The sequence below is a fragment of the Telopea speciosissima genome, chromosome 7, assembly GCF_018873765.1.
Source record: "Telopea speciosissima isolate NSW1024214 ecotype Mountain lineage chromosome 7, Tspe_v1, whole genome shotgun sequence".
Taxonomy (NCBI): domain Eukaryota; kingdom Viridiplantae; phylum Streptophyta; class Magnoliopsida; order Proteales; family Proteaceae; genus Telopea; species Telopea speciosissima.
Genome location: NC_057922.1, coordinates 54138150 through 54159552, shown reverse-complemented (window position 1 = coordinate 54159552; position 21403 = coordinate 54138150). Strand labels below are relative to the sequence as shown.

The 21403-nt window shown below is 40.7% G+C and overlaps 1 protein-coding gene across 3 annotated transcripts in view; it reads right to left on the bottom strand.

The window, feature by feature from the left end:
- The window catches only part of LOC122669668 (probable glutamyl endopeptidase, chloroplastic), a 55761-nt gene that overhangs the window by 33069 nt on the left and 1289 nt on the right, over window positions 1–21403 (bottom strand). For all 3 annotated transcript variants that reach the window (XM_043866495.1, XM_043866492.1, XM_043866494.1), the window contains exons 2-5: window positions 20832–21045; window positions 20188–20298; window positions 10039–10084; window positions 67–173 (exon numbers count right to left, since the gene is read on the bottom strand). In XM_043866495.1, coding sequence (XP_043722430.1) covers window positions 67–173; window positions 10039–10084; window positions 20188–20298; window positions 20832–21045 — 478 coding nt within the window. The remainder of the gene's footprint in view (window positions 1–66; window positions 174–10038; window positions 10085–20187; window positions 20299–20831; window positions 21046–21403) is intronic.

The following is a 21403-nucleotide window of genomic DNA, read 5'->3' as shown; positions in this document are numbered from 1 at the left end:
GTAACACAACAGTGGAGAAAACGTACACACAAGTAGTTTTTGCATATGAACAAAGTTTACACCTACTTATCAAAAATTGCGTTTAAATAGATATCTGGTGATTGAAACAAAGGCCTTGCTTTTGCTGTCTCCACATCTGCAACCCATACGCTAAGCTTGCTGATACTGTTCTCCTGTTTCATGGAATTTTTCAACATATTAAACAATGCATTATGAGCAATATGAAAGAACTGTGTGATACATATTCACCACATAAGTAGAAATGATGCACATGAACATTGATTTGGCAAATGAAATTATAATCTTCAAAAGGGAGAGAGAAGAGATGGAAATCAGAATCAATGGAAACCGAATCTGGCCAATTCCAAGTTGATTCAAATCAGAATCAATGGAAACCGATTCCATTCCCAATTCCAAGTTTTTTTTAACCTTGCTTAGTTCTATATGATTTTATTGTCATATATCCTCTTTATCCCTTTGTAGTACTCTAGATGTTAATTGTTAATTTCAGCACAAAGTTTTTCAGAACCCCAACATATTGGATTGTGTCAAATGGGTATTTAAGGAGCAAGTAAATTCACCCCTGGCTAGCCAAGAAGAAGAGAACCAACCATGGTCGATGGGTGTTTCCATGTCAAAAAAGTTGTAAAATTTCCTTTCAAATCATGGGACTAAATATGGCATACAGACAGAGTTCTGTTTGTATTATGTTCTTAGCAGGCCAGCTAATAAAGCTAACCCCAACTTTTCACCTCTATTCAAAGTTTCAAACTAACAGTGTTGATGTTACACAACAGTTACCATCTTTCTCTGCCCACCCCCAAAAGCATACTTTATTAAGAACATTTGCAGCTCTAAAAAGATGCCTTAGAACAGTTGAAATAATTCAACCCCAAGAGGGAAAAGGATGAAAGATTGATCATTTGCGATTTTCTGGTGAAACTTAATTCTTCTACTGTAAGAATTCGGGAATGCTTTTCTCTTTAGCAAATTCCTTGCTCTGGTGTCTTCATTTTATTTTTTTGGGTGGTCATACGTTTGATCTAGAGTGATGGTAGAGAGTTAGTGTTTACTCTTCTTTGGTGCTTTGTTTGAAACCTTTCTGATTGAGATGTATCAATTACACAAGCTGGTAACAAAATGTGAATTATCTTATACTATATGAGAGCTTATTAACTGTAGCACTCTAAATAAGTTCTTATTGTGTGCAGTGCTTTTTGGATCTTTTCATCACTTTTTTTTTTTTTTTTGGGGGGGTGGGGGGTGTGCCAGGAACTGCATTCTTTAGAAGGAGTTGCAACTCCGGCCATACTGGTTGGGCAATTGATGAAAAACAATGCTACATACAAGAGAAGCACCCCTCAAGGGGGCAGGGAGAGCAAAGAAGAGGGAAGACCCCAAGATACAACAATATGCATGTTCCTTGAGGAGGTGATACAACTAGGGGAGAGCCTAGAAACTTTGCTATTGACTTCAGAAAAGATGCAATCCCAAATCTGACAAAGAGATCTAGAGTTGGAGGTCCATCTCCTGAGGTTGCACTCCATCCAAATGAAGGAGATGTTTGCACCGAAAGCAAGCTTCCCAAACATATAACAGACCAAATTTCCTGTAAAAGACATGTCCACCCATAACCACTCTCTGTTAAAAGGAAGAATTCTTCTTCTCCTAGGCAAACATCATTCTAGAACTTGGCGCAAATGGAAGAGGACAAAGTGCAGTTGAAGAAAAGGGGATCAACATCTTCTGTGGCGTTTCAGCAAAGACAACAAGAAGAGGACACTGGTATATGCTGGTAATGAAGAAACGGCTGAGTTGGGAGGCAATTTGAGAGAGCTCTCTAGAGACAAAAACTGTGGCGGGGAATATGGCCTTTGAACCAAACAAACTTTCTCCAAAGGCATATGGAGCCCCATGATCTGACAAGGTCCCAAGAACCAAGGTTCGAGAACTCGGGTCTCGGTGGCATCTCGACCAGGCCAGAAACCGAGTCGAGCCGAGATCTCGCCGAGATCTCGGCGAGTTGATGCATTTTTTTTTTTTTTGGACTCGGACCCCCAACTCGGTGGGTTGTACACATATTTTGGGTCTGAAACTTGGTATCCAGCCTATTTCAGGCCATTTAAACACAATGGCATGCCCAGATTTGCCAAAAAACAAGTCCAAATATGAGTTTCACTTTGGACCATAGGTTGGTAGGCGACGAGTCGTACTAAAACAACATAATCTATATATAATTTAGTAAAACATAGCAAATTAGCAATCAAAACATTCTAATTAGCACACATCAATCAAAACATTCAAATAAAATGTACATTACATCAATGTTCACTTAATTTGTTACATAAAATGAGATTGAACAAGAAATTCATCCCTATATCGATCCATATAGAATTCCCATGTCATGGAATTGCTATAGTGTTGCAAATAGTGTGACACGCTTCCATATAAGTCTTCGATCAACATATACCAATCTCCCTATCTTAGGGTACATGGGAGGCTGTTGGTATGAGGTGTAAGATCCACTGCTACTGTCATATTGAGTTTGAGGCATGTATGACTGGTTTGGGACTAGGAATGTATACCCAACACGACCTAGAGCTTTGGTTGTCATACTCAGTGCTAATCGCCCATCGACCATAGGCACTATAATCGAGAACCGGTGCTCTGCTGGCCATAGTCATAGCCATGATGATCTTGAGATGATTGCCATGGTCGATGCTCACTAGTAGTATCTATACTCATGCTTCCGAAACTTGTAAGCATGGTGTTCATACTCTTGTTGTCCTCCTCCTGAGCATATGACTGATGATGAGTGTTTGCGACCCTTCTTTCTATTGTATGTTTTAGGGTAGCCACCGTGGTCTTGATCTTGAGTGGCATGCGTAAGCGAGACTCACCGGTGAAACGCACAGGGGTCCTCCTGCGTTCCAACTTCTTGCTCGTCTTGCTCGCGCATCCCCTCATGACGATCATCATAATAACCGCCACTCCGCATGCCACTAGCGGCGCGCTTCACCACCATCACCATCACCATCACCATCACCATCACTAGCATCACCAGGTGTCATCACCACCACCATCATCATCATCGCGGGACTTCCTACACAGGCTCAAAAGGTTTCGGTGACTCGCATGTGCACGCCCCTCTTGCGTCGACATATATTCATCAACATCGATACGATTCTGAGACGCAATGGTGGGGTCGGGCCTACCCCCAGATTGATCCATATCAGGTGTACCACGATCCCTCACCCACTGGAATAGGGGATCCTCATCGTCATCAGAGTCCTCTTGAAAAATGTTGGACAGTTCAATGGGTTCTTTATCATTGGCCTCAATTCCTTCACGTATGTGCCTCATCCTTAATCTGATATTGTAGTGCACATACACAAGCTGCTCCAGTCGTTCGCTACCCAACCTATTCCGCCTCTTTGAATGTATCAATGAGAATGTACTCCAGTTGCGCTCACATCCGGAGGATGAACAAGTTTGTGAGAGCACTCTCACTGCTACCTTCCTCAGGTTGGGTGAACTTGTACCATAAAGCACCCACCAGTCGGTTGCATTACAAATATAGAATAGTAAGAATATGTACATTCTAAAGAGATAAAATTATAATTCATAAATGTAATATCATGCCACCTACCAGGGTCTGACTTTTGTCTACCCTCCATTGCAGCTAGTCGACCGAAACTTGCTGAGGCCTCTCTGAAGTATTTGATCTATTTTCAATATGAGGCATTAGTATTTCCTATTTAGTAATTACATTCATAAAACCAAAGTGCCAAAGTCCCATACTCTCCCTCATCGTTGCAGCGCTTGTGTCTTTGGATGGGGCTCCAACTCTCGAGTAACGGCTTGAACGCCTCTAACAATTCTATGTCTAGCCCAAGATCATGGGAGTAGTGATACTTTGGATTCAAATAGTATCTTTGGTAAAGTAAACACCACAAATATGATTTGTTAGTGACTTAATCGCTTTAATGCCTTTAGGGTTTTGAATATGTAAATGTAAAAAAGTTATAACATTTAAAGTATAAAGTATGTTGAACTCACCAGCCTTATGCAATGGATGACTCAAGTGTTTCTCCCACTGCTCATCAATGATGTTAGTGTAGGACTTTGCACTTCGAGGTATAGCGGCTCTAACCATTTCCTTCATTTTTGGATGGCGCATAAATGTGACCTAAAGTAGGCTTCTTCTCTGTATCAACCATCCTCGATCGCCACCACTGGGCTCTAATATGCCAACCACTTTCCCCAAGTCCTTCCAAAATCCATCATTTGCAATGGTGCATTGTGCTACCTTTGCTTCTTCCGACTTAGAACCTTGCCAACCAAACCATTCATGACTTGCAAACATACACCTTAGACCTATCGCCTTACTCTGAAAGCTCTTCAATGCAATGTAATTGGTGGCAAATCGAGTGACACCAGGCCTCACTAAATCTCCATTGCATTTCTCCCTCATCAAGGCTAAAGCATAAGAATGGTTGTACACAAAAGTTGTCACTTGTCTTGCCCTATTTACCACACCCGCCACCAAAGTCTTTTTCCCCATGTCCTTCAGCATTAAATCAATAGAATGGGCTGCACATGGGGTCCAAAAGAGCCGGATCCTCTTACTCTTCTTATTCATCAACTTTTCTCCAGCCTTTTTATAGTTGGAACCGTTATCCGTCACAATTTGGATAACGTTCCTTGGTCCTACCTCCTCCACCACTTGCTTCAACTCCTTATACAAGTATGATGCATCCTTTATATGCTTTGATGCATCGATAGACTTCAAGAATATAGTCTTTCCATTGCAACTCACCATGAAATTTATGATGGACAGCCTAGTAGGTCCAGTCCAACCATCAGCCATAAGAGTAACCCCATATGTCTCCCACATTGGCTTCAAACCATCAATGTATTCTTTTAGCTCCTTTACCTCCCGAGGCAAATATACATTGTATAATTCAAATGGTGAAGGTCCCTTCCATCCTGCACCACCCTCCCTGCACATCGAGGAATGCATTATAGTATGTTCCTTGTGCTACATTGGCTGGAATGCCATGGTAAAGCATGAATTTGCTGAAGGTTTTTCGTGCTTTCTCTTGTTTACCACCAAATACTTGTGGGATGGTTGGCTGGTAGGCATCTTGTTGCCTAAAAGTGGTGGGATCCTGCTCAAAAATGGGTTCTGGACCTTGTACTCGTGGTCGGGTTTGGGGTCGTGGTATATTTCTTGTCCCAGTGCTTCTCTTCCTCTCATCTTCTTGCACTGGTGCAGCTGAGCCAGATCCACCAGCTCCTCTTGCTTGCTCATATGCTCTTATATTATCAAAATGAAAACTTTGTCTACTCTCAGCCAAAGTCTGCTGGTAAATTCTCCATTCAGCCTTTGATTGAAACTCACCAGGTGGAGGCCCAATGTCAGTATCATCTTCGCCACAAACCTCTGCACCAGCCCTCTCTAGTATTGCCTCATTAAACTCTTGTTGCATTCTTTCCCTCTCAGATTTTTTTAATCTTCCTCCTTTCAAATGTTGTGTCATTGCCACTTTCACTTGGATAGGAACATTTGGGCATGATGAAACATCCTTGCCTGTACCAGACAAGTGTTGCTTTAACCTGGTGGCTCCTCCAGATAGCAACTTCCCACAATAATTGCATTTGGACTTCTTTTTGTCTGCGGACATGGGAACTCCATGTTGCCATGCTATATCAGACATTGTATACAAAATGTCTTATGTTTGACACTGTTACATAAAAAAGCATGTATTAATAACCATGGATCACTTAAAGTAAGGTATTCAAGACTTAAAGTATGCTATTCATAACTCTTAAACGTAATGTCAAGCTACTAGAACTATGAAATAACTATCTCTTATTTATCCCTTAACCCTAGTATTTATTTGTTAATTAAAAATAATATTTTGAATTTTTTTTAAAACTATTTATACCTTAAAGTATAAGAAAAATATAATGTAATGATGAATTTGACACCATTTGAAGTTGAATATTATGTACATATGTTGAACATAATTTTCCATAAGCAATAAGTATTTTTCCTTAATATTATATATATTTTTTTAATTTTTATAATATATTTATTAAATCTGAAAAATAAAATAATTTTTTTAATGGGTGAAAATAAAAAATTAATCCATGGGGCTGTAGAGCATCCCAAGTAGTTTAACATATATCAAAATCATTTTCAAACAATCACTATTCATCCTATTTTTTTCATTTTCTTTTTTCAAATAAATCATTTATTTTTTCAGAAATTATAATAAATAATTTATTAACTGAAAAAAAAAATCCGACTCCATGAACTGATAGATTGGGCAAAGATGTTCAACATATATTAAAACCACATGAATCTAACAAGGATTACAAAAATTTTTTTTGGAAAAATAGATTTGGGGAAGAAATAGAAAACACCTTTGAAATCTTGCAAATAGGTGATGATGCTCCAAATTGGCACTTGAATCTTCACTTTGGCACTTCAATCTAACTCCAAACAGTGCATTCCATCCAACAATCGAAAGAAAGAAGAAGAAATTTGAAGGAGAGGTGTTTTTCCCCTTGGTTTAGAGCCTAAGAACTTCTGTTCCTGCTCTCTCTTATGTTGGAAATGGGTTTTGGGGTGAAAATTGGGCTGAATACAAGTAAAAAGCATCTTTGGGCCCAACCGAGAGATCTCGGCGAGATATTGTTTTTTTTGTACTAAAAAAAACTTGATTTTCACCTTCGAGATCTCGGTCGAGAAAGTGCACTTTTGAGTACCGACTAGGAACTCGACTCGGTTTTGCCCAAAACCGAGAAACTCGGCGAGATCTCGCGAGTTCTCGAACCTTGCCAAGAACACTTGGCACTGAAGAGGCCCATAGAAGAGGGGACTAGGTGACAATGTTTCCAGAACTGGAAGGTCTTCTAGGAATGGAAGGGAGAGCATTCCAAATATTTGCAAAGAGGGGAAGGGAAGAGGAACCCATCCATCCTGGTAAATGATGTTTGCTACTAAGGAGTGTCTCTGAAGGCCCACTTTATGAATCTCTCTGGAATCGACTAGGGGGAGGATGACTTCCAAAGGATGCCAATGGTCTAACCACAGCTTGGTAGAAGAACCATCATCAATCTTGCAAGTTGCAGTCCCAAGAGCTATAGGCCTGATGTTAAGGATTTTTCTCCATACCCATTAAGCATCAGGCAAGTGGGGAGCATCCAAATAGAATCATTCTTAAGCAGTCTCGCATATATCCAATCTACCCAGATACTTTTTTCCTGACAGCAATCTTCCAAATCAATTTGAGAATGTCTGCTGAATTTACCTCTTTGATTCTTCGCAAACCAAGATCTCCCTCTTATTTGGGAAGGCAAACGGATGCCCAGCTGATAGGATGGAGGAATCTAGAAGTTTCTTTGCATTTCCATAGAAAATAGCGCATAAGAGATTCAATTTCCTTTGGACTGGGGCAGCCCAAATAAACACGACCAGTAGATATGCGAAAATTGGAGGACAAATCTAATAAGCTCCAGGCGACCAGCATAAACTAGAAGCTTGCCTTTCCATAACTGAAGCCTCTGGCGCATGAGATCAAGGATGAGGGTACAGTGGTGGGCAGTCAATCTTTCAGGAATTAGAGGCAATGTTTTTTAAACATATGCCTGAATTTTCTCATGGACTGGCCCTAGTTCTAACCCAAGGTCTAAAGCCTAGAAGTGTCTTTTTAATGAAATTGATATCTGTTTTTCAAGGTGAGTTATTAAACACATGGATAAATTTGTTTTATTTTCTAAAAATAAGATCATTTCTACTGTGTACACATTTGAAGCTTCTAAATCTCCTTAAGAGTTCTATTTTGCACACATACAGACATAGTTAATTTGCACACATATACAGACATAGTTAAGAAACCTATGATTTGGAAATATAAAACCTTGAAATGGCTCCTAATTTGCTACATATGTTAAAATAGTTCCTCTCCATGGTTTCAAGAATAGGATCGGAATCGGTGGAATCACCCGATTAGAATAGAAATCAGTCCACTCCGATCCCGATTAATGACAATCTCTCTCTTTCTCTCTCTCCATTGTTGGGGATGGGAGAAATGAAGCTTCAGAAGATCATTAGTGTTAATGTTTCTAATTTGCTTGACTTTTATTCGTTTGTTGGTGGTAAAAGAAACAAAGCTCAAAGAATAAAAATATTACCCCTAACATATTTCCACACATGCATTTGCAAGTGCAAGTTTGCTTGTGTGTCTGTGTTTTTGTGTGTGTGTGCGTGTACAACAACAAAAACTCAACCTTATCCCAACTAAATGGGGTCGGCTACATGGATCCTAGCCCTCCAATCAGCTCTATTCGAGGTCATACTTGACACATTAGATGCTAGCATGTAAAATTCCATTATACACTGCTAGTGTGTAGATCCTTCTCCCATATATATATACATATATATAATATGACAGTTTTTATGCATGGCTGTGTACATACACAACTGTTAGATGGGAGTGGGGAGCAGAAGTGTAATTACACATCCCCCTCTCTCCCCCATCCAACAGTTGAAGGCACGACCATGTAAGTACACGGCCATTCATAAAACCTTTTGCCCATATATAGAGTGAAATACATATTGTATTTCAGACATAATATAAAAGTAAATTTAAATAAAGATATAAAAGAAAGGGAACAAAGAAGAATCACTACTACTTCACTAGACAGTCTCTGAGCAGTGCTGGAGTTGGTTAAGAAGGATCAATCAGATATAGGGTTTTCATCTCTCCTCCTCCTCCCTCCCCCCACCCCCCCAAAAAAAAAAAAAAAAAACCTAAAGTGAGGTATTCTCTACCCAAATGATCAGCAGTAGGGGAATAAAACCCTAGGTAGCAGTTTTCTGTAATGTCTCAGACATTTAAGAGATTTAGTGAGAGGAAGATTCTTTCAGTAAAAGTAAACATAGCTTATTGATGAAAATCTGTAGCTAAGTAACATTAGCACAAAAGCAGTGAGCATGCAGACAGACAGCATCAAATTTCAAACCTAGGGTTCAGCACCCGGCATTCACTCATCACTCTGCATCTAATAGCTCCCTTAACAGAGATAGTAAATGGCAAGGGGGAGGGGAGGATGGCCCAAACTACTCCCGATTTTCTCTCAATCTCTAAACAGCATTCACTCCCCCCCCCCCCCCCCAAAAAAAAAAAAGAAGCAGCTAACCTGTATGTATTTTCATCTTAAAAACAGTGGAATTTCAATTAAATTGCCAAAATGCAGTCTACCTGAGACCCCTGCACGCACGCACGCACATGTATGGGGGCACCTAGCATATTTTCCACCCATGTGGTCTACCAAGTTGGCTAACCACCAGCCAGTTCACAGACTTCAAATAGTTCAAGACTAGTTCAGTCACAGGTTTGACTAAAGGATCAGACTCCTCCCTCTTCTTTGGGACTGAAAATACTGTCCTGACATATACATACTGTTAATTTGATAACAGGGCAAGACATTATCACAGTTAACTGCACTGTGTAAGTAGATCATAATAAAAATTTACCAGTGGCATGTGGATACAAAAAAATATTTTGAACATTAGACCCAATCAAATGATCACAAGTATTAGAATCATTCAACCTATCACATGTTCAATAAGCATTTTTCTGTTCAAAATGGGAAAAACAAGGCAAATGACACATCAGGAAATACAATAAAATGGAAAGTTATGAACATGCAATCAAATCAATTATTCGAATAGGTTCCTTGTTAATTCCAACAAATGACGGTGCCTACCCATAGACATCCACTACACAGACCGTTAAGCCACTGTTTGCACAACAGTTAGGTCTAAGGATGATGATATTAAATTTTCCTACATATTTTGATGCACAAAGGTAGCTTGATATTTTCAGAAACTACAGCGATAAATAGATAACAGTGTGCAAAGTATCCTAGTAGTGAGCTGATTTTTTTTCCTGTTCATCCATTCAACAAAAAATTATTAAAAGACAGATTAACCATGCTAATTTAAGGGCTTAAATCAATCACCTTATCAATTCGAATACTGAAAGATAAATGTCGACCGTCGTTTGACCTTGTTGAAACAAGAAAAAAAATATACAATGAGCACAGGGAAGGCTAACAGGGATCGCTCAATATGTAGAAAGATTAAGTAAACAGATAATAAGCTCAGATGCATCAGAAAAAAAAATATAAGTGTGGACATTTCTATTTATTTGGGCATCCACAAACATCAAACTGAACACATCATAAATCAATATTTGTTCCTGTTGTAATATGGGTACAAGGGTATATTTGTCCATTAGGGTTCAGTTGGTGTTGCCCTAAGGGAATAACTGTAACTTGTACTTCATAAGATTTATTATCAATAAAGAAGGCTTGTGTCTCATTGACATAAGTTCAATTGCCCAAATCCAACATGGAATCAGAGCTAGAATCGACATTGGGATCTGAACCCTAATGGCCTTGCTCATGAAACCCTAAACTCACCGCCTCTCTCTCTCTCTCCCTTACCGCCTACCACTGCCGGTCACCACCACCGCCTCCTCTCTCGGTTTTACCGCTAGACACCACTGCTACCGCCGCGCCCTTTCTCCTTTCTTTCCCTTGGTGGTGATCTCTTTCCCACCAAGGGATCTCTCCATTCCTATGATCTAAATATCCTTCTACAGTTTTTGAAGATTTTTATGCGGTAGGATCCCTTTCTTTGTCCTTTGTGATCAGCAATTATGTCGGACATGTCGACCGCATCTACTGGACAGGAAGAAGTAGTCCTACAGTGTGAATACGACTTTCCTCCGTTCCCTATGAGTTCCATCAAATTAGATGGGAATAACTACCTGATGTGGTCTCATTCCTGTTCTCTTGTTGTGGGTTCCCGTGGTCTTTCTGGCCACCTTACAAGGGATTCTATCAAGCCTACTAATGTTGGTCCTTCTCAAATTAAATGGGACATTGACAACGGCCTTGTTATATCGAATCTCCTCAACTCTATGGATCCTACCATTCCGCAGGGATATCTTCTCCTTGATACTGCTGCAAAAATCTGGAAGGCCACAAAGGAAACTTATTCCCAGGTTGGTAACGATGCACAATGCTATGATATCAGGAAGAAGATCCATAATCTGCAACAGAAAGAGTTATCACTGTCCTAGTACTACTCTACTATGTGAAGTATGTGGCAAATGTTAGATTTTTATGGGTGTTTTTCTGCTACCTGTGATACAGATACTGTTGCTTTCAAAAAGTGGGAAGACAAGCTTCGTGTTTATGACTTTCTTGTTGGCCTAAATATGGAGTTTAATCAAATTAGGGCTCATGTCCTTAATAGAGATCCTTTTCCTACTCTTGAGCAAGCCTATGCTATGGTGTAATCTGAGGACAGCCGTCGTACTACTATGCATCTGATGAAATCTTAGAAAATGGGAGAATGACTTGTGTCAATGAGACACAGGCCAGCTTTATTTATAATGAAGAATAGAAAAATCTAGAATGAGTACAAGACCAAAATACCCCTATTGACAATTCTACCCTTGTACCCATATTACAACACTCCCCCTCAAGTTGGTGCATAGATATCAATCATGCCCAATTTGCTAACAATAGAACTAAACAACTTAGAACTTAGGCCTTTGGTAAGAATGTCCACAAGTTGATCATCAGAGGGAACGAAGGTAATGCACATCTGACCACTGTCAATTTTCTCCTTAATGAAATGACAGTCTATCTCCACGTGCTTTGTTCGATCATGATGAACAAGGTTGTGAGCAATGCCGATTGCTGACTTACTGTCAGAGTACAATCGCATAGGCAAATCAACCTCAATTCCAAGGTTTTGCAACAATCCTTGGAGCCAAAGAGCCTCACAAATACCTTGGGCCATAGCCCGAAACTCAGCCTCTGCACTGGAACGAGCAACAACTGTTTGCTTCTTGCTCCTCCAGGTAACAAGATTTCCTCCAACATAAGTATAGTAGCCAGAAGTAGAACGCCTGTCATCAAGAGACCCAGCCCAATCTGCATCTGTATATGTTTCAACCTCCATGTGTCCATAAGGAGAAACCGAAATTCCTTTTCCAGGAGAAGCTTTCAAATATCTCAAAATTCTGTAGACAACATCCAAATGTGTAGAGTAGGGGTCATGCATATACTGGCTTACCAGACTTACCGCAAAGGCAATATCAGGACGGGTTTGGAACAAGTAAATCAGACGCCCTACCAATCTCTGGTACTGCTCTTTTGACCGAAGATGACAATTAGACTCTACAAGAGTGTTAGCTGGCTTACATCCCAACATAACTGTCTCAGATAATAAGTCCATGGTGTACTCTCTTTGGGATAAAGAGATTCCTTTGTTAGAGTAGGTAACCTCAATACCCAAGAAGTACCTAAGCTTACCCAGATCTTTGATCCCAAACTCAGTATCCAGAAATTTCTTCAAAGCATCAATCTCCTCCTGGCTACTCCCTGTGATGACAATGTCATCAACATACACTATCAATATTGTCACATATTCGGTAGTCCTTTTAATAAAGAGTATGTGGAGATCATAGCTTTATGGAACCTACCGAACCATGCCCTAGGAGATTGCTTCAACCCATAAAGAGCTCGCTTGAGCTTACACACCTTTCCCTAAGTCTTTTGAGAATCAAAACCTGGTGGAATATCCATGTAAACTTCTTTAGCCAATTCACCATGCAAAAACGCATTTTTTACATCAAGCTGAAATAAGTTCCATCTCTGATTGACGGCATAAGATAAGAGAACTCTCACAATATTCATCTTAGCTACTGGAGCAAACATCTGCTGATAGTCAATCCCATACGTCTGGGTAAAGCCTCTAACCAGCCTGGCTTTATATCTTTCAATACTTCCATCAACGTTGTGTTTGACAGCAAATACCCATTTACACCCTACAGCTCTCTTTCCCGGTTGAAGCTGAACCAAATCCCACATGTTATTTTGCTAAGAGCTCTCATCTCTTCCTCCATAGCTTCTTTCCAATCCGAATGTGCCACTGCCTCCTGCCAGGAGTTAGGAAGAGAAACAGAGGATAGAAAAGCAAGAAAAATATGGAAACTAGGTGACAATGAGTCATAAGAAACCACATTAGAAATCGAGTGATGAGTACAGCTACGTTTACCTTTCCTAACAGCAATAGGAAGGTCTAGAGTAGGATCATAAGGAGGAACAGATGGAAGCGTACCAGAGGGTTCAGAGTTGGTAGAACTTGGCATATATCTAAAGTAACTCATCTCCCTGAACTACTTTTTCCTTCCTGGGCTGAATGGTAGTTTCAATAGGTACAGGAGTCTCCCCCTGAACAAGAACCTCACTTTGGCTTTGTACCTGTTCCTGACTAGTAACCCCATCCTCAAGAACATCTTCTTTTTCCCATGGTGGATCTATAGGAATTTGAAGGACCTCTTCCTTGTGAACAGACTCCCTTTGAAGAGGGACAGGTAGAAAGGAATATCTTCCTGAAAAACAACATCCATGGAAACAAAAAAATTTCGAAAAGGATGATAACATTTATATCCTTTTTGGGTAGCAGAGTATCCCAAAAAATACATCTAAGACCCTGGGGATCTAATTTCCCATGGACATTGTGATTACAGACAAAAGCAACACAGCCAAATACTTTAGGAGGGACAGGAAAGATGACAGTACCAAGAAGTGTTTTGATTGGACTCTTATTATTTAGGACACGGGAAGGCATCCTATTAATAAGAAAAGCAGCAGTGGTAACAGCATCGCCCCAAAAACAAACAGGAACATTCATAGTGTTAGCTATATGGCCAGAATACCGTGGGGGTATTCTGGTCCTCTTTCTTTTGTTATTTTATTTATTTCGTACATGTGGTTTAGTCCCACATTGCTAATGTACAATTGTTTCATTCTTCATTATGATTATAAATAAAGATGTGCTTGGGATGACTAAATCATCCAAGCATTCATTCTCTAATCCTATTATGTTAACATGGTATCAGAGCAGAATTCGAATTAGGGACCCCCCCTTCTCTTCCTTTCTTGATTTCAGCCTCCTCCCCTCTCATTCGCAAGTTTTTTTCTTCTCCTTTCCCCTTGTTCTTCATTCACCCCTATTAGGGCAGCACTGATGAGGTGATCAATAGATCCAATGGCTACCCTCCATTACCTCATTCTATGATCAAGTTATTTGATCGATAGAGACAATTTCAGCTCCATTCTGTTTTTTGTGGACTGCTCTCACTCCCTTCCAAGGAAGCAATCTACATCATTGAAGACTCAAGAAGCTGCAGCGTATTTACTATTCGGATTAGTTCCTATCTCCACCAAGTTTGAAGACATCCTAGATCGATTATTCTTCCACCAAATCAGGGTTTTTTCAAAACACTGAGCATTATCGATCTAGGATTTGCAGGTTCTTGTTGCGGTTGATATTTGGCAGAGTGATTCAGCATTACTAGAGCACCACTCGATCCTAGTTTCAGCTCCATCTGCTGAGATTTTGCTCTTCTTCTTCCCTACATCGATCTCATCAATTTCAGGGTTTTTTCCAAAACCCTGTAAAAATCGATCTAAGGGATTTACTTGGCTACTGTTGCTGATTTTTGGAGACCATTGTTCTACCACTACCAGCAGGCTCTCCTCCAATTTTCAGCACTTAACTTGGAGGATTTCTTGGGGTTTTCTTCACAACAACCCCCCTTTGCGATTTGGGCTTCTCTACTACCTTCATGGGTGACTCTGTAGATTCGACTGCTACTTCTATTGGTGATGGAACCAACAAGCCAGATTATCACATTTTTTCTCCAAATCCAATCAAGTTGGATGGCAGTAATTATTTGCTTTGGTCTAGGTCTGCATCCTTTGCCATTGCTGGCCGTGGCCTTACGGGTCATATTAGGGGTACTACTGTTATGCCCACTGAGGTTGGAGCTGCTCAAGACAAGTGGCTTGCCACCAATGGAGTTCTTATGTCCTACCTAATTGGTTCTATGACTACAGATCTGTAGCACAATTTTCTTCTCCTTGACACAGCCTCGGAAATTTGGGCTGCTTGCAAGGAAACTTACGGACAGCTTGGCAATGATGCCCAAGTTTATGAACTCAGGAAGAATGTCCTTCACACTACTCAGGGGGAGTTGACAGTCTCCAAGTACTATGCTACTTTGCGCAGCCTTTGGCAAAGCTCGGACCACTTTTCCGACTTTCACCCAAGTACAGTGCGATATTACTTCTTACAAACAACATATGGACAAGATCAGAGTCTATGATTTTTTGGCAGGTTTGAATGTCGAGTATGATCAGATTCGGGTTCAGGTGTTGGGTCATAAGCCATTTCCCACACTTGAACAGTCCTATGCCCTGGTCTCCTCTGAAGAAAACCGTAGGGCTGCCATGTTGCACCCTCCTATTACTGACAGATCGGCACTCCAGGCTGCTGCCCCTGCCACTCCTGCACCTAGTGGCACTACTTCTCTTGGTGATTCTACTACTGGGTCTGTTGTTTGTGAGTACTGTCACAAACCTTACCACACCAAGGAGAAGTGCTGGAAACTTCATGGGAAACCAGCTGACTTTGAAGCTAAAAGGGCTGCCAAGACCAAGGCCCATCAGGATCGAGATCATATCGCGGCCCTGCATCGACCCTGGTCTATCCCAGATGATCTACAGGCACTCCTTCGTATGCTGAGGTCTTCCGCTGCTGCTGCCTCTACTACATCGGCTACTGCCAATTCTTCTGCTACTTCAGGTTCCCACTTTGCCCGGTCAAGTAATCCATTTGGGGGTCATTGTGCTTCTGTAGCTTCACATCCTTGGATCATAGATTCTGGGGCTACAGATCATATGACCGGTTCCTCTGGTTTGTTTCATAGATATTCTCCCACTTCCGGGAAAGACAAGGTCAAAGTAACTAATGGTTCCCTTTCTTCTATATCTGGAAAAGGAATCATCAACTGCACTTCCTCTCTTCCATTAACTTCTGTTTTGCATATTCCTAATTTTACTACTAACCTTCTTTCCATTAATAGTATTACTCGTGATCTTAACTGCAAAGTCACTTTCTTTCCTTCTCATTGTGTGTTTCAGGATCTGGACTCTGGGAAGACGATTGGATTGGGTAAAGTGCACGGTGGGTTGTACCTGCTTGATGATGGTCGCTTCTCTCCACCACCATTGCCTTCTCCACTACACCAGAACTCTATGGTCTCTTCTGAACTCTACCAGTGGCACTCTAGGTTAGGTCACTCCCCTTTAGGAATTTTAGCACATTTATTTCCTAGTTTGGTCACCCTTCATACTAAGGATGAATTTTTTTGTGAGGCGTGTGTTCTGGCCAAACAGACACGTTCAAATTATCCTATTTTAAATAAAAGGAGTTCTTCTTGCTTTCAATTAGTGCACTCTGATTTTTGGGGCCCTAATCGTAAACCCTCTATTTCTGGTCATCGGTGGTTTGTCTCTTTCATTGATTGTCATTCTAGGCACACATGGGTGTATCTTTTGCACACAAAAAAATCAGGTTTTTTCATGTTTTCAGCACTTTCATAAAATGGTCCAAACTCAGTTCCAGGCTACTCTCAAAATATTGAGAAGTGATAATGGGACAAAGTATAATAATTTCAAAAATATTTGGCTGACCATGGAATCATTCATCAAACTATTTGTGTCGATACCCCTGCCCAGAATGGTGTGGCAGAAAGGAAAAACCGCCACTTGTTAGAAATGGCCAGAGCTTTGATGTTTGCGAAAAATGTCCCATCTCAATATTGGGGGGATGCGATTCTTACGGCGGCCTATCTCATCAATAGGCTGCCCTCTATGGTACTTAACTCCCGTAGCCCCTCTGATATTTTGATTGGTAATTCCTCCTTTATTGTGCCTCCCAAGGTGTTTGGTTGTGTGTGTTATGCTAGAGATACTAAATCTCTAGGCAAACTTGAACCTCGGGGGCTCCGTTGTATTTTCTTGGGTTATTCTCCAACCCAGAAAGGCTATAAATGCTACCATCCCCCTTCCCGCCGTACCGTGGTTAGTATAGATGATATTTTCCATGAGTCCCTTTCTTATTATTCTTCGCCACCTCTTCAGGGGGAGAGTGCTGGTGAAGATGTGGCCTTCGAAATTCCTTTACCTGAGGTGCCTCTAGCTGCTGCCCAGCCATCTTTACCACCCTCAGCTGCTGTCCAGCCCCCTTTACCACCCACGGCTGCTGCCCAGCCCTTTTTGGATGCTTCCCATCCAACTTTGGATGCTACCCATCCTACTTTGGAGACTGCCCAACAACCTCTGGCTGTTCCTCCCTCACCTAATGGGAATCCTTTACAGGGGGAGACCATAGAAAATAGTGTTGTTAATATTCCTATTCAGGGGGAGCTGACTCCAGTCCAGAGAACTATTGGTGAATTTTAGAAGAGAATTGACAACTCCAACATGATCACCTATACAAGGGGTAGATCCACCAGAGGGCAGTTGCATCCCACTGTAGCACCAGTACCCATCCAATTGCCGGCTCCAGACACAGATCCTACATCTCCTGGTAATCCATCTCCTTCCGACCTACCTATTGCACTTCGCAAAGGTACTAGGACTTGCACTTTACATCCCATATCTCATTTTATTTCTTATAACTCTCTTTCTCCCTCTTTTCTTGCATTTGTATCTTCTCTTTCCTCTATCTCAATTCCTAGAAATTGGCAGGAAGCATCTACAGATGGAAAGTTGAAGGCAGCAATGTTGGAAGAAATGAGAGCACTACACAAAAATAATACGTGGGATCTTGTGGCTCTTCCTCCAGGGAAAAAACCAGTGGGATGTAGATGGGTCTTCGTGGTTAAACAAAAAGTTGATGGCTCAGTGGATAGGTATAAGGCACGTCTGGTTGCAAAGGGGTTCACTCAAACTTATGGAGTTGACTATCAGGAGACCTTTGCACCAGTGGCAAAGCTCAACACCGTCAGGGTGTTATTATCTTGTGTTGCGAATCTTGGGTGGGATCTTCAGCAGTTAGATGTCAAAAATGCCTTCCTCCATGGAGAGCTTGAGGAGGAGGTATATATGGACATTCCACCAAGTTTTTCTGATGACAAGACTAAAGGCAGGGTTTGTAAATTGAAGCGTGCCCTTTATGGTTTGAAGCAGTCTCCTAGGGCCTGGTTTGGCAGATTTCATAAGGCTATGATTTCAGCAGGTTACAAGCAGAGCAATGCTGATCACACTTTGTTTATCAGACGGCTTAGTAACAAGGTTACTCTTCTCATAGTCTATGTGGATGATATTGTGGTCACGGGTAATAATGATGCTGCAACCAGGGATTTGAAAATTCTTCTTGGCTGTGAGTTTGAGGTCAAAGATCTTGGTCCCCTAAAATATTTTCTAGGTATAGAAGTTGCTCGATCTTCAAAGGGCATCTTTCTTTCTCAAAGAAAATATGTCCTTGATCTATTGACTGAGACAGGGCTACTTGGCTGTCATCCTTCAGATACTCCTATGGAAGCTACTACAAAACTTAGGGAGAAAGAGGGTGAGCCTGTTGACAAGGGTGCTTATCAGGGGTTAGTGGGCAAACTAATCTACCTTTCTCACACGCCCGACATTGCGATTCTTCGTAAGTTTGGTGAGTCGGTTCATGCATGATCCCTATTCCTCTCATATGGATACAGTCCGTCGTATTTTGAGGTATTTGAAGTCTACTCCGGGAAAGGGAATCCTTCTATCTCCCAATGGTCACTTGAAGATTGAAGCCTATACTGATGCCGATTGGGCTGGTTCTCCTGACAGAAAATCTATCTCTGGCTACTGTTCCTTTGTGGGTGGGAACCTTGTCACATGGCATAGCAAAAAGCAAAATGTTGTGGCAAGGTCTAGTGCTGAAGCCGAGTTCCGCGCAATGGCACAAGGAATTTGTGAACTTCTGTGGCTTAGAGGATTATCGCAGGATATTGGTGTTGTTGTCCGTCTTCCTACGATGCTTTATTGGTCACAATAAAGCCGCCATTAGCATTGCTCATAACCCTGTCCAGCTGATCGTACTAAACACGTGGAGGTTGACCGTCATTTCATCAAGGAGAAGCTTGAAGCCGGCCTCATTTGTGTTCCCTTCGTGAAGTCCACTGATCAACTGGTTGATGTGTTCACTAAGGGGCTGAGTAGCAAGCTGTTTCATCCTATCTTAGTCAAGTTGGGCATGCATGATATATATGCACCAACTTGAGGGGGAGTGTTAGCTCTATGGCCAGAATACCATGGGGTATTCTGGTCCTCTTTCTTTTGTTATTTTATTTATTTCGTACATGTGGTTTAGTCCCACATTGCTAATGTACAATTGTTTCATTCTTCATTATGATTATAAATAAAGATGTGCTTGGGATGACTAAATCATCCAAGCATTCATTCTCTAATCCTATTCTGTTAACACAGCAAACATGATGGACCTAGTAACCTCAAGAAGGTGACGTTTTTTCTCTCTGCCACTCCATTTTGAGGTGGAGTATCAACACAGGATGTTTGATGGATAATCCCATGGGCAAAAAAATAGGACTAAAATGTCCCAACCGAATACTCAGTACCATTATCAGACCGAAAAATTCTGATTTTAGCATCAAACTAACTGGAAACCATATGGTGAAAATGCTGAAATATAGAAAACACATCACTCTTTTGTTGTATTAAATAAACCCAAGTTGTACGACTAAAAAAAATCAATAAAAGTCACAAACCATCTATAACCAAAAGAAGATACCGCATTCAATTTTGACAGAGCTAAAGAGGTAGGGGCAAGCCTAAAATGACTATTGGAGAAATGGTAAGAAAGGATATGCATGTGGTAGGGCTAGATCCTAGTATGACCGCGGATAGAGTTGCTTGGAGGACAAGGACCCACGTAGCCGACCCCTTATAGGGGGATGTTCCTGGGATGTTGCTTTGACTACTGTTTTGACTTCTTCCTTTACTTATTTTCCTTTTTACTTCCTTTTACTCCTTTTTACTTCTTTTTACTTCTCTTATTTCTACAATTCTACTACTGTCATAGCCTCTATCGGATCCATGTAGCCAACCCCATTTAGTTGGGATAAGGTTATGGTTGTTGTTGTTGGTATGGCATAGAATTTGAAAGCTATTATTCCATAACTTTGGAATTGTAAAAGAGCTAGGTGAGGATTTTGAGAAATATTAAATTTGGGAGATTACCAGCTAACAAAATTGATCTTAGCATCATCGGGGAGGCCATGTACCTCCTTCTCTGGCCCCAGTGTTCCATCCTCCATTAATTGATGGATCCCAATACCAGTGTAGAATGACCTGAGGATGAGATTAACACCTTGTTAAAATTGAATCTTTAAAAGAAGAAAATAAAATAAAGATAAATACTGTCCGAAATAAATGGAATACCCTGGCACTGATATCTTATTATTTGACACCTATCATGAAATGCCACTATGCATAAATGCAAAGAGATGCCACCAATCCTTCAACAGGTATCAACAAATAAATCTACCCCCGACATAAACTTGATGAGATGACCATAGCCATCCTATCTATGGTCTTTGTTTCTAGTCAATTTTCCAATGATAAATCCAGTTAAATTATAATATTTTGTTCAGACAACAAAAGAATGTGACAGAGAGAATGATCTATATAACTGTTCACATTGCAATAACCTTCCAAAGGGCACAAGTACAACAAATTTGCACGGACAGAGGTCAGGTCTAACAGTTGAAAGATACCTCTAGAGTATTCCTCAAACTATACAAGTGTTCTTTTGAATGAAGTTATAAATTCCTATCCATATGTTTGTATACCTACTAAGAAAATAAAATTTCCTCATTACTCACATCCTACTCCTAGTATTGCATTTTCCATCAATGCGAATTCCAGCAAGCTTTTCCTCAGGTCTTGCTAGTTCTGACAGTGGAGGCAAAGCTCTGCGCTTGAGAAATAATATTTTGTCCCTCTGCGGAGAAAATGACAATGCGGGAAGAGGTGGTGAATCAACAATGTGTCTAATTTCTGGAGGAGGAAGACGATATCCACCACCAAGTGAATTTTCTGCATCATATGTAAGCAAAGTAAACGTTAATGAGCAGATATTTACACTTGGATATAAGAAAACCAAATGTAACAGAAAAACTCAGAACCAACAAATTATAAGAGACGAGCTCAAAGATGAATACTGGTAAATGGTCACTTTGGATTTGAACAATAATGGACAAAACCAACAAGAGAAATTAATTAGAACAGTTCGAAAATCGAAAAAGGTGTATTGGGGGACCATTTATGAAATATGATCTAGACGTTCTTAAGCTAGTTCCTTTTTTTATTTTATGTACATGATCAAATTCATCCAAGCAATCAGCTAAGGCCCAGGAACTCCTTGTTACAAAACATGAATGGTGGATACAATAAC